Genomic DNA, 17,132 nt, shown 5'->3' on the forward strand with positions numbered 1-17,132 from the left:
GGAGTTCATCATAATAATTAAGTGATGCTCTTTTTGCATATAAACCAATAACATATTTCCTGTAGTGAAATTTTAGTTGTAGATTATATTGGCAAGTCATAGAATTTTGTCTACCAATTCTAAAAGCTTGAAATGAATAGAACCCTTAATACAAAAAATACAAACATTTGAAGACAGTGATAGGATCTGATTCATTAAAATGTAAGTGGCAACCTTTATTATTGTTCTCTTCTATTTTGTCAGAAACTTCATCTTGAAATGCTTAGTGACAAACCCAGAACAGAGGCTTACAAAAAGGCATTTGAGGTATATTGCAGGCATACCAAAGACAAGGTAACCATTTTCATATCACGATTTGAGTTCATCCACAGGTATATTTGTATTCATCAATTTGTGTGTGTGTGTGTGTGTGTGTGTGTGTGTGTGTGTGTGTGTGTGTGTGTGTGTTTAACCAGGTGCAAAATAAAATATCCTGCCTATGAGACATGAGTACAATCTATCTGAATTGAAAACAAGGCAGCAAAGCTGTCAAATGTACAGACAAAAAACAGAAAATAAAGATGCAAAAAAGGTCATTTTGTCAATTTTGATGCAATAATAAATAATGCTTATAATAGCACTGTCAGTCAACACTGAATTTTAATCTTGCACAACAGGTAACATGGTCAATAACAGGAGCGGACCCAGAGATATTTTCTGACAGTATTACAAAGTATCTATGTTGATCCATCCTCCATTTTGATGGTCTTCCAACAGAAAAAAATAGATACCAGTCAATATAAACTTAATAACCTGACTGTCTTCCGGAAGACCCAGAAGATGGTCTCAATCCACCCCTTCAATAAGATTACAGTTTCAGGACCATGAGAGTTCAAATTCACATTATGAAAGTCTCAATATTTGAAAAATGATGACAGTGCATAAAATAATATTACATAATGTTTAAAGACACAAAAAACAATACAACTGCTTATGTAGAAATACAGAAAATGTGCAGAGCCCCAGGCAGATGATAGCCTGCCTGGGGCTAAAAGTCACAAATGCAAATGTTTGAGAAAAAATTATAAAGAAAAACAACAAAACTAGAAAAGCACTTTGAGAGTGCAGACCTCTGCCAAGGCAGCAATTGTTGATTATTATTGATAATTGATTGATTATTGATCCGGACCACCACCAAAAATTAATCATTGTCCTCTTTGGCCCACTTCCGACAGTTCCTGAAAATTTCTGCAAAATCAGTCCATAACTTTTTGTGTTATGTGGATGACAGACAAACAGGGGTGAAAATATAACCTCCTTGGCAGAGCTTGAGGTAAATATAATTCCAATGAAGCTGCTATTCAAACTTTTAATCTTCCAGTTTGATATATATATATATATATATATATATATATATATATATATATATATATATTTAAAACTTATTTGCAATATTAAACAAAATTTACCTGCATAATTATCACTGCTTCCTTATTATTAATCTAGCAAAGAGCTTTACCTTTGGGAGTTTACAGGGAAATATCAACAAGTGTGCTTTACGTAATCTCATTTAATGGCCTATTAAAGCAAATGACTTTATAACTCTGAAATTAATCTAGTGATACCCAAGGGTAATTTACAGACTGACCCACTCAAAGGTCTTCAGGCCCATAAGTCACACCTTAAGAAAAGCACAAAACCATAATGCCCAAAATAGGAGAATACCAATCCTGATGCAATAATACATTATGTTTAACTGCACAGTCAACATCAACTTATGCACAACAGGTAACACAGACGAAAGTAAAAGCATAAGGCTTCAGGCCCATCAGAGTTCAAGTTTATACTTAGAAAGTGCCAGATTGAGAAAAATGAAAATTTCACAAAAAATGCATAAATACAATAAACATGATAATCCAATAGAGCTGGTTTTCTCATGAGCTGAAGGCCAATCCTAAAAATCGTACTTGTAAGTTTAAAATTATAATAAGTAGCACAGTTTTCTTTTCATAATGTTTGCAGTAGCAGTGCAAAAAGATTGTCAATTTTGATGTAACATTACATAATAAATTAGAGAATAATTATCACCAATTTTTGTTTATTGACTATAAATAGGATGGACATGTAGAAAATATGATTACCATTTGGCTTCATATCCATGGGAGCTCCGAGTCCCACAATGAATATGCCAAAAAAGATAATGAATATAACACTAAAATGTATAACTTCCAGAAAAAGAAGCCAATTAGACTGCTTTTCTAACTCAGGCTGCATTTTAGTCCTGTGTTTCTTTTTTGAAACTTTGACAGTCATAAGTAACACGGTTTTTCCATAATGGTCATCAAGGCAGCAGCACCAAAAATTGTGTTTTCTTCTATTTTGATGCAACATTACATAATGCTTAACAGCATAATGACCATCGATTTTTAATAATAAAATATTAGTATCACGGATATTCAGGAAATGTGACAAGCAAAGGTCTTCAGGATCATGGAACTTCAAAGTCACACCTTGAAAATGCCAATAAGTGAAAAATTAAATTTTCACAAAAAACTGTTTAATTGCCAGAAAATTTACCAAACAGACTGCATTGCCTACTGGAGCTGTATTTTAGTCCCATGTTTCTTTCCTGTAAGTTTGAGAACAGTAAGTGACATGATTTTCCTTAAATGGTCATCATGGGAGCAGTGCCCAAAATAGGGGTTTCTTCAAATTTTCATGCAATATTACATAATGTTTTACAGCATAATGACCATCAATTTTTAATTATAAAATATTAGTATCATGGTTATTCAGAAAATGTGACTAGCAAAAGCCTTCAGGCCCATGGAACTTCAAAGTCACATATTGAAAATGCCAAAATGTAAACAATACAGCACTGTTCTGAAATGGGTTTATTTCCATTTTTAACACTTTTTAAACATAAAACAAAATAAACAGTTTACTGCCATTTTTATATGACCAATGAAGAAAATTGATGAGATGGGAAAAGTATCAATAGAACAGTTTTAAAGGCCCAACTTCCTCCATTCTGAGATTCTGAACATAGTGGATGAATGCATCTGACAAACTGCAATGATATGAGTTTATTTCCATTTTTGACACTTTATTACACAATACATGATAACAAGTTTACCATCATTTTTACAAAATCAACTAACAATGTTGTAAAGATGCAGGAAATGCCAAACAAACACATTTACGTATCTTATTAGTTCAATAATGAGACTGTTAACATGCCTAAGAATTGAATGTGAGGAAATGTGAAAAAACAGCATTACCTTTTAAAATAATGGACTGATTATGCTGATTTTCAAACTCAACCTGCGTTTTAGTAAGATTGGCCCCTCCTGCGAGTATAATGACAATTGGCCAATCTGTTTTTCTTATATTGTGTTATCAGTGTTGCATATATACTGAAAAAAGTGAAAAAAAACAGCATAAATTCCCTACAAGTGACCCGATCTTGCTGATTTTCAAACTTGACCTGCGTATTATGAATATTTATCAGTTCTGTAAGTTTCAAGCCAAAGGGTAAAACAGCTCTTCATTTATTGTGTTATCAGTGTTGCAAAAATGCTGAAAAAAAGTGAAAAAATAGCCTAAATTCACTAAAAATGACCCAATCATGCTGATTTTCGAACTTGACCTGCGTATTATGAATATTCATCAGTTCTGTAGGTTTCAAGCCAAAAGGTCAAATGGTTTTCCATTTATGGTGTTATCGGTGCTGCATATATGTTGAAAAAAGTGAAAAAACAGCATAAATTCCCTAAGATAGACCCGATCAAGCTGATTTTCGAACTTGACCTGCGTATTATGAATATTCATCAGTTCTGCAAGTTTCAAGCCAAAAGGTAAAATGGTTTTCCACTTATCGTGTTATCGGTGCTGCATATATGCTGAAAAAAGTGAAAAAACAGCATAAATTCCCTATAAGTGACCCGATCATGCTGATTTTCGAACTTGACCTGCGTATTATGAATATTCATCAGTACTGTAAGTTTCAAGCCAAAAGGTACAATGGTTTTCCACTTATCGTGTTATCGGTGCTGCATATATGTTGAAAAAATAGCCTAAATTCACTAAAAATGACCCAATCATGCTGATTTTCGAACTTGACCTGTGTATTATGAATATTTATCAGTTCTGTAAGTTTCAAGCCAAAGGGTAAAACAGCTCTTCATTTATTGTGTTATCAGTGTTGCAAAAATGCTGAAAAAAAGTGAAAAAATAGCCTAAATTCACTAAAAATGACCCAATCATGCTGATTTTCGAACTTGACCTGCGTATTATGAATATTCATCAGTACTGTAAGTTTCAAGCCAAAAGGTACAATGGTTTTCCACTTATCGTGTTATCGGTGCTGCATATATGTTGAAAAAAGTGAAAAAACAGCATAAATTCCCTAAGAGTGACCCGATCATGCTGATTTTCGAACTTGACCTGCGTATTATGAATATTCATCAGTTCTGCAAGTTTCAAATCAAAAGGCAAAATGGTTTTCCACTTATCGTGTTATCGGTAAAAGTGCACGGCGACGGCGACGACAGCGACGACGGCGACGGCGACGACAGACGCAGATGATGGCTATATGTACAGACACATCTGTGTCTGTACATAAAAAGGGAAATAATCCCATTTTCGTTTTTATTTATTTATTTATTTATTTATTTATTTATTTATTTATTGCATAATGAATACTAACTTTAGGTTGTCCTGGACATTGGTTGTGGTACAGGGATATTGAGTATGTTTGCTGCCACCGTGGGACAGGCAGCAAAGGTAAGACATTCAGAGTAATTTTTTTTTTAAATTTTAAATAAATATATACAACAAGTCACTGAAATAAATTCCAGGTGTTTGTGATTTTTGAAATGTTAAACTTTGTAGCAGATTGCTAAGTTTTCTGTTTTTTTTTTTAGTTCAGTTTTGACTTTGAAAGGACATATGTTCTCTCTATTGTAAATATTCAAAATGTCATGAATTATTTCTAATAGGTTTATGCAGTGGAGGCTAGTGATATTGCTCATTACACTAAATCACTAGTGGATAAAAATGGCTTGGGTGAACAAATTACAGTGATTGAAGGGGAAATGGAAAACATTGTTTTACCAGAAAAAGTGGATTTGATCATATCAGAATGGATGGGGACAATGCTATTGGTAAGAAAAATGGTATATAAAATATCAGAAGTTTTAATTTTTAATACACTATTACCTTGGGTTTTGCTGTATACTAATTCTTAAAGTTAGTGGCACTTGGTGTTTGGTCACATAAGAGATGATAAACATCACAATCAAATGAATGAATTGAAAACATTAGTTGGGTATTTAAAGCAAAAATAATAGATGAAGAACATACTTCATAATGCTATTCCTTTTCTTAATATTTATCTTTCAGTTTGAGTTCATGATTGAAACTGTGATACTAGGTCGAGACAAGTGCCTGAAAGAAGATGGTGTGATATGGCCGTCTGAAGCCCAGTTGTACCTCGCACCATGCAGTGCTCAGAGTGTGCATCAAGCTAAGGTCAAGGCCTGGGACAATGTCTATGGATATGACTTCTCCTCATTGAGGTGAGTGGGCAAAATGTAACAGCTATTTCAGGGCAGTTTGATGAAGATGTTCAAGACGTACATTGTGTAATCCGAGGTTACTGACCCAAAATACAATTTCTAAATCACTATGCCTTAACCTCGAGTAGTAATGTACTTAATCAATGTTATACATTAAACAATTCTTCGCCCAGAAAACACAAATGATCACCTTAAGGCTTAGTGTGCCTGACAATTTCCCACACAATTTTAAATAGCTGAAATAAGTAGACAGATCTGAAATGAAAAATCTTACAAGCAGTAAGTGGATTATGTGAAGATTATCTGTACAAAAAATATAAAAAGTGTTGTTGATGAAATTTAAATGTTACTTTTGTCCTTTTCACTTATTGTACCACCAGCGTTAGCGCTGGCGGTACACATGGTTTCGGTCTCGTCCGGATCGTTCCGCCGGCTCCGCCGGACGGCTACCGTTACCGCTTCTCCTCCTAGACGGTAAGGCCCCCCATACCCATCTCATGGATTTAGGTCACCTATAATCTCAACTCGTTCCACGTAAAATTTGGGCTTTGTCGGTATTGGGGTCTGGGTGTGGCACTCATTGCAATGCACCCTTGTCTAAAAATGGCAAAATTAAATGCTAATTATCTACCCTACGGAAGGAGTTATGGGAAAAATTTCTATAGACGTCTTTCCAAAAGTCATATGTGTAGATTTCAAATATACCCTTGGATTTGACCTTTGACCTTTACTTCAAGGTCAAATGGGCCAAAATTTTCAAAAAAATGAAATTTTTTACGAAAAAAAATTTTTTTGCCCTGTTATTCAGACACCACACAGACTTAACCAATAATATTATTGGAAAGTGTTACCCTTCAGGTCATCTTTCATCTCCATGAATTTGGGGTCAATCGGTGCATTTACACGGGAGTAGCGGCCATAAGATACCGAAACTGAAAACTGTCTCTAATTCGGGAACCGTTAATGCTAGAGACCCATTCTTTTTTGCATTTTGTAGAGCATGTAAAGCCCAACACTGGAGGTGGTCTCGGTTTTTTTGTATTCCATACGGTTTTCGAGTTACGCTGTATCAAAAAGTACATATTGGTGGTAAAAGCAAAATGTGCAGTACGGTAATGGATAATAAATTTTGAACTCTGGAAAAATAAAACATTAGGCTTGGCAAAGCAGACAACTTGTGTTCAAAAATGACATTATTTCATCAAATTTGATCTTCTGAAACTTCAGAGCACCTCCTATTTCAAGAATTTTGACCAAAATGACATTTTCTTTATTTTGATTAATTTTTTCTGTACGAAATTTAAGGCACATTATGGTAACTCCAAAATTATAACATTTAGTCCCTTATATCTCCAAAACTGGCAGAGATAGGTCTATAGTTACTATTGAAGTTGAATAGGAAGTCATATACTGGCAATCTATATGTGACCTTAAAATTGACCTTTGACCTACTTTTCACCATGAACTGAACTTTGCAAATTTTTCTTCCCTTTTATCTCCAAAACTGGCAGAGATAGGTCCATAGTTACTATTGAACTTGAATAGGAAGTCATATACTGGCAATCTAAATGTGACCTTAAAATTGACCTTTGACCTACTTTTCACCATGAACTGAACTTTGCAAATTTTTCTTCCCTTTTATCTCCAAAACTTTCAGAGATAGGTCCATAGTTACTATTGAACTTGAATAGGAAGTCATATACTGGCAATCTAAATGTGACCTTAAAATTGACCTTTGACCTACTTTTCACCATGAACTGAACTTTGCAAATTTTGGTTTCCTTTTATCTCCAAAACTGGCTGAGATAGGTCCGTAGTTACTATTGAACTTGAATAGGAAGTCATATACAGGCAATCTAAATGTGACCATAAAATTGACCTTTGACCTACTTTTCACCATGAACTGAACTTTGCAAATTTTGCTTCCGTTTTATCTCCAAAACTGGCAGAGATAGGTCCATAGTTACTATTGAACTTGAATAGGAAGTCATATACTGGCAATCTAAATGTGACCTTAAAATTGACCTTTGACCTACTTTTCACCATGAACTGAACTTTGCAAATTTTTCTTCCCTTTTATCTCCAAAACTTTCAGAGATAGGTCCATAGTTACTATTGAACTTTAATAGGAAGTCATATACTGGCAATCTAAATGTGACCTTAAAATTGACCTTTGACCTACTTTTCACCATGAACTGAACTTTGCAAATTTTGGTTTCCTTTTATCTCCAAAACTGGCTGAGATAGGTCCGTAGTTACTATTGAACTTGAAAAGGAAGTCATATACTGGCAATCTAAATGTGACCATAAAATTGACCTTTGACCTACTTTTCACCATGAACTGAACTTTGCAAATTTTGCTTCCGTTTTATCTCCAAAACTGGCAGAGATAGGTCCATAGTTACTATTGAACTTGAATAGGAAGTCATATACTGGCAATCTAAATGTGACCTTAAAATTGACCTTTGACCTACTTTTCACCATGAACTGAACTTTGCAAATTTTGCTTCCCTTTTATCTCCAAAACTGGCAGAGATAGGTCCATAGTTACTATTGAACTTGAATAGGAAGTCATATACTGGCAATATAAATGTGACCTTAAAATTGACCTTTGACCTACTTTTCACCATGAACTGAACTTTGCATATAAAGCCCAATACTGGAGGTGGTCTCGTTTTTTTTGTATTCCATACGGTTTTCGAGTTACGCTGTATCAAAAAGTACATATTGGTGGTAAAAGCAAAATGTGCAGTACGGTAATGGATAATAAATTTTGAACTCTGGAAAAATAAAACATTAGGCTTGGCAAAGCAGACAACTTGTGTTCAAAAATGACATTATTTCATCAAATTTGAACTTCTGAAACTTCAGAGCACCTCCTATTTCAAGAATTTTGACCAAAATGACATTTTCTTTATTTTAATTAATTTTTTCTGTACGAAATTTAAGGCACATTATGGTAACTCCAAAATTATAACATTTAGTCCCTTATATCTCCAAAACTGGCAGAGATAGGTCTATAGTTACTATTGAAGTTGAATAGGAAGTCATATACTGGCAATCTATATGTGACCTTAAAATTGACCTTTGACCTACTTTTCACCATGAACTGAACTTTGCAAATTTTTCTTCCCTTTTATCTCCAAAACTGGCAGAGATGGGTCCATAGTTACTATTGAACTTGAATAGGAAGTCATATACTGGCAATCTATATTTGACCTTAAAATTGACCTTTGACCTACTTTTCACCATGAACTGAACTTTGCAAATTTTTCTTCCCTTTTATCTCCAAAACTGGCAGAGATATGTCCATAGTTACTATTGAACTTGAATAGGAAGTCATATACTGGCAATCTATATGTGACCTTAAAATTGACCTTTGACCTACTTTTCACCATGAACTGAACTTTGCAAATTTTGCTTTCCTTTTATCTCCAAAACTGGCTGAGATAGGTCCGTAGTTACTATTGAACTTGAATAGGAAGTCATATACTGGCAATCTAAATGTGACCATAAAATTGACCTTTGACCTACTTTTCACCATGAACTGAACTTTGCAAATTTTGCTTCCGTTTTATCTCCAAAACTGGCAGAGATAGGTCCATAGTTACTATTGAACTTGAATAGGAAGTCATATACTGGCAATATAAATGTGACCTTACAATTGACCTTTGACCTACTTTTCACCATGAACTGAACTTTGCATGTAAAGCCCAATACTGGAGGTGGTCTCGGTTTTTTTGTATTCCATACGGTTTTCGAGTTACGCTGTATCAAAAAGTACATATTGGTGGTAAAAGCAAAATGTGCAGTACGGTAATGGATAATAAATTTTGAACTCTGGAAAAATAAAACATTAGGCTTGGCAAAGCAGACAACTTGTGTTCAAAAATGACATTATTTCATCAAACTTGAACTTCTGAAACTTCAGAGCACCTCCTATTTCAAGAATTTTGACCAAAATCACATTTTCTTTATTTTGATTAATTTTTTCTGTACGAAATTTAAGGCACATTATGGTAACTCCAAAATTATAACATTTAGTCCCTTATATCTCCAAATCTGGCAGAGATAGGTCTATAGTTACTATTGAAGTTGAATAGGAAGTCATATACTGGCAATCTATATGTGACCTTAAAATTGACCTTTGACCTACTTTTCACCATGAACTGAACTTTGCAAATTTTGCTTTCCTTTTATCTCCAAAACTGGCAGAGATAGGTCCATAGTTACTATTGAACTTGAATAGGAAGTCATATACTGGCAATCTATATGTGACCTTAAAATTGACCTTTGACCTACTTTTCACCATGAACTGAACTTTGCAAATTTTTCTTCCCTTTTATCTCCAAAACTGGCAGAGATAGGTCCATAGTTACTATTGAACTTGAATAGGAAGTCATATACTGGCAATCTAAATGTGACCTTAAAATTGACCTTTGACCTACTTTTCACCATGAACTGAACTTTGCAAATTTTGCTTCCCTTTTATCTCCAAAACTGGCAGAGATAGGTCCATAGTTACTATTGAACTTGAATAGGAAGTCATATACTGGCAATATAAATGTGACCTTAAAATTGACCTTTGACCTACTTTTCACCATGAACTGAACTTTGCATGTAAAGCCCAATACTGGAGGTGGTCTCGGTTTTTTTGTATTCCATACGGTTTTCGAGTTACGCTGTATCAAAAAGTACATATTGGTGGTAAAAGCAAAATGTGCAGTGCGGTAATGGATAATAAATTTTGAACTCTGGAAAAATAAAACATTAGGCTTGGCAAAGCAGACAACTTGTGTTCAAAAATGACATTATTTCATCAAACTTGAACTTCTGAAACTTCAGAGCACCTCCTATTTCAAGAATTTTGACCAAAATGACATTTTCTTTATTTTGATTAATTTTTTCTGTACGAAATTTAAGGCACATTATGGTAACTCCAAAATTATAACATTTAGTCCCTTATATCTCCAAAACTGGCAGAGATAGGTCTATAGTTACTATTGAAGTTGAATAGGAAGTCATATACTGGCAATATAAATGTGACCTTAAAATTAACCTTTGACCTACTTTTCACCATGAACTGAACTTTGCAAATTTTGCTTTCCTTTTATCTCCAAAACTGGCAGAGATAGGTCCATAGTTACTATTGAACTTGAATTGGAAGTCATATACTGGCAATCTATATGTGACCTTAAAATTGACCTTTGACCTACTTTTCACCATGAACTGAACTTTGCAAATTTTGCTTCCCTTTTGTCTCCAAAACTGGCAGAGATAGGTCCATAGTTACTATTGAACTTGAATAGGAAGTCATATACTGGCAATCTAAATGTGACCTTAAAATTGACCTTTGACCTACTTTTCACCATGAACTGAACTTTGCAAATTTTGCTTCCCTTTTATCTCCAAAACTGGCAGAGATAGGTCCGTAGTTTCTATTGGACTTGAATAGGAAGTCATATACTGGCAATCTTACTGTGACCTTGAAATTGACCTTTGACCTACTTTTCACCATGAACTGAACTTTGCAAATTTTGGTTTCCTTTTATCTCCAAAACTGGCTGAGATAGGTCCGTAGTTACTATTGAACTTGAATAGGAAGTCATATACTGGCAATCTATATGTGACCTTAAAATTGACCTTTGACCTACTTTTCACCATGAACTGAACTTTGCAAATTTTGCTTTCCTTTTATCTCCAAAACTGGCTGAGATAGGTCCATAGTTACTATTGAACTTGAATAGGAAGTCATATACTGGCAATTTACTGCGACCTTGAAATTGACCTTTGACCTACCTTACGATGAACTTAACTTTGATTGTACCATTTTAAGTTATATATATTTTTTGCGTATTTTGAAAATTCTTGTTGATTGCATTTTTATAGCTTGTCAAGCATAAGACTGGTGGCTGTGTCCCTTATTTTGTGTATGTGGGGGTCTATACGAATGCGCTTGCTCCAGCTGGTGGTACAATATTCGGAGGCGGTATCGCCTCTCTGATCCTCTAGTTATTTTTACTGTGTGGCTTGTTTGCCAGTGACAGCTGCACTTTAATACTGAGGTCACTTCCCTTATGTCTGACATATAAAAAGTGTATGTTGTGGTATAATATTTATTTTCAGAGAAGAAGCAGTAAAGGAGTTCTTTTACAAACCCATCTATAACCATAATCTTTCTGAGGAAGACTGCTTAGCAGAGGAAACCTGTATTCTACAATTGAATATGAAACACGTCCAGATACAAGACCTAGAAAAAATTGACAAGGATTTTTCATTTCTAGTTAAGAAAAGTGGACCACTGCATGGTTTCTGTAGTTGGTTCAGTGTGGGTTTTAGCCATCCTGATTCTGACAGCCCCATGGTAGTATTAAGCACAGGACCAAAACACAGGTACACAGCTCAGCAGGATTAAAAAAATTAGTTTCATTTTACTGCAGATGTTAATTCTTTTGTACAGCTGCTTGGAGGAATTAATATTATAATAATTATTGTTATCCATAATATCATCCATATAACCATTTTAGTTAACACAAGCACTGAAAGCTATCATAGACACTATTATCTGGAGATACAGTATTTATTTCATTCCCATTTGGTTTTCTTTTTACATTTTGTCTAGTATATTAGTCTTTTCTGTGCATTAATTTTTTTATGATTTTAATTTGATTATAATAGTTATACTTGTGAAAACACCGGATGCCTAATTCTTGAATATTTTCAGTCAAACTCATTGGCACCAACATCTCTTCATGTTAGATGAGCCTCTTTCTGTGGCTCCTGACAATGAGGTTACTGGGAGGATAACTCTGATCAGAAATACAGAGTGGAGAAGACATCTGACTGTTATCATTCAGGGCCAGGTCCTTAAGTCAGTAAACAAAGAAAGAATTCAGGTAGAAAATCTTTTTCTATGGTGATTTTTTCTTTCAACTTAAATATCTTGTAGGATAAATAATTGGTTAACTCGCCTTGTTTTGAGGTATGATCTTTTGAAAGATAAAACCTGTGGTATATTTTATCTTTTTAAACTTTTAGATTATTATACTGTCCTATATTTATTCTCTTTGTTTTTTACCTTTTAGAATATGAAAGATACAATGTATGGAAAGATAGATGAAGTCCTGTACAATGTTCTATGCCAGACAGAAGTCTGGGTACACATGAACTACAACTGTTAGTCTGCAACATATACATTCTTGGTTTGTTCTCTTTTTACTGTTTAATAAGATGAAATAATTGTGTGGTTTCAGAGTTTTCACAAAGTGTTTCCCCTTTGGATGGATCAAGTGTTGAAGGATGAATATATCAAACCTAAAGACTAAGGTGAGATTCAGTTGAGCATAATAGTTATGCCTGGTTGAGCATTATGATTGAATTATTGCATTGGTATTTATTTGAGGTTATTAATTTCAAGACATTTTAAGATAAGATATAACACAAGATATTGTTGTTAATCTTCAGAAATGGAATGAATTCTTGCACTAAGATTAGAAGTGCTGTTTGCAAAGGCACAGAAACACCTTCTTCACACATGGAAAATTTCCTCCAGGGGATGATGAATACGTAGCTCCCTTTTTAGAGGCCTTAAAAGTCATCCTGGAAAGTTGTGCAGATTTGATGTATAAATGGAGATGGGGTGGTGCTACTCTGGCTAAAATTTTGTTTTCTCTGTTTGAACTGTTGTTTACTTCCCTGTTCCTTGATAAATATATACTAGTGCTTGTAAGTAGGAAAATTGTAAGTCTTCCACTGAAACTTCAGCCTTCAAGGTTTTGATTTATAGGTGTCCCTTGCTCATAATAGATAATCAATTTAACCGTGACTTTTAAGTATGACACAAGTCATTTGTCTTTTAATTGATGTCAAATTATGTGTTAATGTATATATGGGTGTGCATGAACATATCTTTCAATTTTACAAACTTAGGGAATTTTGCTTAATATTTAAATATATGCTTTATTCATACTTTCTATACCAGACTGAGCTGGTGAAAATGTACAGAGATAAAGTAATAGCAATAATACAAAAAAATATAAAAGAAAATTTTACACAGCTAAATAATACCAAAATTACAAATATAGATAGTATTTCATAGTATTTCATAATCATTAACTAGGTGTGGTCTTAATGCCGAGTCAGCTGCTCACAGCATTGATGGTAAGCTAGCATCATACTATAAGTATTGTATACTTGACTAAGATATAGAAATTTATTATGCACGAGCCTGTTTTCTACTATGTGAAAAGAACCTCAATACTTGCAGTAATTATTTAGTAGCCATAGACATCACTAAGTGGTGTTTATAACCAGACATCAATACAGTGGCACTGCTGTAGACAGCAATTTCAAAGAGGGAGGCTCTTTTTTGGAAAAAGTGGGCCTTTTACCATGAAACCCTTATGTATTTAGATCAAATTTTACTCAGAGTGGACCTTTTACCAGCAAAAAGGGTGGTTCATCTGAACCCCCCGGCCTACTTTGAATGTCTACAATATTAACAGAGTTTATTTTTTACCCTTGGTTAGAAATATCTCTTCAATCATAAAATAAACATTGCAAAAATAATATCAAGAATACATTCTTGATAATATGGATTATTCTGGTGTGGATATTTTGAATTTCATGCTGTATTTGATAAAGGTGTAAAGTGGGTTGGGTCTTTTTTCTACTTAAAATAATGATGATATTGTTCTTAAAATATTCAGTAGGTGAATTGATTATCAGAAAACAAAACACTTGAGTTTCTAAATGATCAAACACTGGCTATATCTGTCTCACATTGCATTTCTTTCCAAGTACGCCTAGGCCTTGGCAACAGCTTTGGGGTCTTGGAGAGCAGTTAAAAGAGATGTCTTTTTTAAAGCCCACAAAGTTTATAGCCTCTGTGCAAAGATTTAAATAGCAAATATTGGCTTTTGAAAAAATATAAATTAATTTTTTTCTAAATGATATACGTAAATAGTGGCAGAATCAAGTTATAGACTTTCACAAAGGTGAGTGTAAATTTGTAGTGGTACCCTGTACCATGTACTTTGTGATATCTCTTTTATGTAAAGCTTATAACTCATCCATGAGTGAAAAGGAGAAAATTTTAAAAGTTTTAAAATGAGTAGAATATATTTCATTTAAACACCTCTGCAATTATCAAAATGGTTTTATATACATAGGATATAAACTAGGTTAGAATACGTAGGGGAAATCTACATAATGGGCTGATTGTCCCGATGTTCCGATTATATTATCAGACTTAAGGAGGGTTCCTTAGGAAATCTGGAGTTGAGAAGGTCACTCAGACATGTTTACAGCTAGACTGACTTAGATAGGAAATATTCTTAGCAGTGTCACCAGTGACTTCTCTTCTCTCCCACATATGGAACTACCTGCTACTGTAAAAAAGACAAAATTTAAATGATAATTACTAAAGGTTCAGAGAAGTTCATCAACCACCAGATTTTATGCATTTCAAAGTAATTTGATAATAAGTAGACAGTGGTAACCCCATCAGGCTTTAGAATTTTAAATCCCAGTTTAATGAAGCTGGTTATCTGATGGCATGAGTTATATTATATAATCATTTGGTCCATTTGTGAACACACTGTCTGTGCGGGCAAGGTAACCTAGATAAGAATATCCACGTACTGGTATATATGCAGTAATAGTTATCTGCTGCATCAACACACATAAACGGAGGCATTAAAGAAAGACAAATACACAACCTCTATTAAGGAACCAGTCCAAGACTTTATCCCAACTCATTAATGTTCAGGGAAAATTTGACTTAAAATTCCTGAGCCAATTTCATTGATTTTTTTGTAAGCTACTTAAATCCCTAAGGCTCTAGTTGAGAAGGCACATTTGGGTGTGGCACGTGTAGGGAGATGAGTGATTACAAAAAGTGTGTTAATTTCAATATTCAGGGGTGAGTTGGTGAGCTTTTGATGAATTTGATTACTGAAATTCTTAAATTTGGAGCTGTTTGTTCAAATGTCTTCATGATTTAAAAAAAAAAACATTTTAATGTTATCCTGTATGAGCCATTAGAACCCATTCATGGTCGTTGGCCTCAGATTAATCCCTTTGTTTGTACTTAGTTTTATTGAATTTCTCACAGTCATCAACTGTGCTTAAGACATTGACTGTGCTCATAGAAAAAACAAACACATTTGCAGGTTAAGTGTTTATTGTAGGCATGTCTTATCATTATATTAGTTTGATAAGATAATATTTATGTTACCATACAGTACAGCCTTTGAATGGTTAAGGTTTTTGCTTTTTTTGACTTCTTGACATGCAAAGTTCACTGCATGACTTTAGTAAACTGTTCCTTTTTTGCAGTGTTCCTCACACCTTGTCAGGTGTTTTGTTTTCAATATTTATAAAACCAATCATTGTAAGTTTACTGGCTAATCAAGGTAAGTTTACTCAAGTACATAAAGCATTGAAGAGAAGCATTGTTTGTACAATTATCGTTTTCAGCATGTGTGTATATATATAGTAGCTGGGAGTAAGGAGGGATGGGAGGGGATAAGTGATCACTGAAAAGAAAGTTTTATTAGTCCCTAGTAGGTTGCTAACACAAGTTGCTTGTAGCTTATTATGGGGAAAATCTCTCCCGCTGACATAATATATTTAGTGTGTGCTGAATATCAAATAATTAAGTTTTATGTGAAACGTTTACACTTAATCAACTCCAAAGCAGTTTAAAGGTTCAGATTTGTTTGCAACACAAAAGAACAATCACAACAAAAATTGCATTCTGTAAGCTTGGCTGCCTTGAGCAGTTCACCAATAGGGTTCAATAGCAATGGGCAAGGGTCAGTCTTGCAGTGTTAAAATGGGAAACAGTACTGTTCATGGAGGAAATATGCCTCAAAGTTAATCATTGAGTAATTGTGTTTGCCTCATTTGTTGGCAAAACAAGAAGCTGAAAAGATCAGTCCCAGTTATGTGTGAATGGGTCTTTAGTCATTAAACAACTCAGATATGCTTCAATGCAACCTGCTAAATAATTTATTGTTATTGATTTCAAAAAGCTTATTCAATTTTCTTTCAAAGAAGTGATCAGCTTAGAAGGGGTAGCCAGGTTTGTCGGAATACAGAAAACATGTTATATTGCATTAAAGGCAAAACACATTGTTGAGGAATATGTTTGAGACACAGTGAGATACACTTTTTACTGCAATAGAGTGGATCATTTTGCAATTTAAACAGCTTTAATAGAATGAGGTAAGATTTTTGCATATGATTATTACATGATAATGATTTAACATTATTGTGTGAACTTTTCAAAATTCTGGATTGTTGATAATTGTGCTCAGCACAGTTCTCTCAAAGCAATCTTGAGTGGAGCACACCAACAGATTTAATTAAATCACTTATGTCTTATGCAGTCTTTTTTACACTTATTTATGTTTTGAAAAGGGTGTTTTAATAATGAAACTTTGGCAAATGATAAATGCCTTTGAAATATCGTGTTGTTAACTGTCTAAACAAAATAGTTGTGTCGTCCATTGGTAGTTTTAAGAGGCAGATTTCAAATGAGATGATTTTGTTGACTTTATCTTTTAAATG

General features: G+C 34.0%; 1 protein-coding gene across 5 annotated transcripts in view; it reads left to right on the forward strand.

Moving 5' to 3' along the window:
- LOC106159040 (protein arginine N-methyltransferase 2) overlaps positions 1-17,132 on the forward strand; it is a 30,377-nt gene that overhangs the window by 7,190 nt on the left and 6,055 nt on the right. For 3 of the 5 annotated variants that reach the window (XM_013535209.2, XM_013535210.2, XM_087007303.1), the window contains exons 4-10: positions 244-333; positions 4,693-4,764; positions 4,980-5,144; positions 5,383-5,558; positions 11,685-11,951; positions 12,283-12,454; positions 12,812-12,884. In XM_013535209.2, the coding sequence (XP_013390663.2) occupies positions 244-333; positions 4,693-4,764; positions 4,980-5,144; positions 5,383-5,558; positions 11,685-11,951; positions 12,283-12,454; positions 12,812-12,883 (1,014 nt within the window). In that variant the 3' untranslated portion in view covers position 12,884. Of the gene's footprint in view, positions 1-243; positions 334-4,692; positions 4,765-4,979; positions 5,145-5,382; positions 5,559-11,684; positions 11,952-12,282; positions 12,455-12,811; positions 12,885-16,663; positions 16,788-17,132 lie in introns of those variants that run through there. The other 2 variants (XM_087007302.1, XM_013535207.2) reach the window with 2 other exon arrangements.

The sequence above is a fragment of the Lingula anatina genome, chromosome 2 (genome assembly GCF_051362555.1).
Source record: "Lingula anatina isolate TDL-2025a chromosome 2, LinAna3.0, whole genome shotgun sequence".
NCBI classification, from domain to species: domain Eukaryota; kingdom Metazoa; phylum Brachiopoda; class Lingulata; order Lingulida; family Lingulidae; genus Lingula; species Lingula anatina.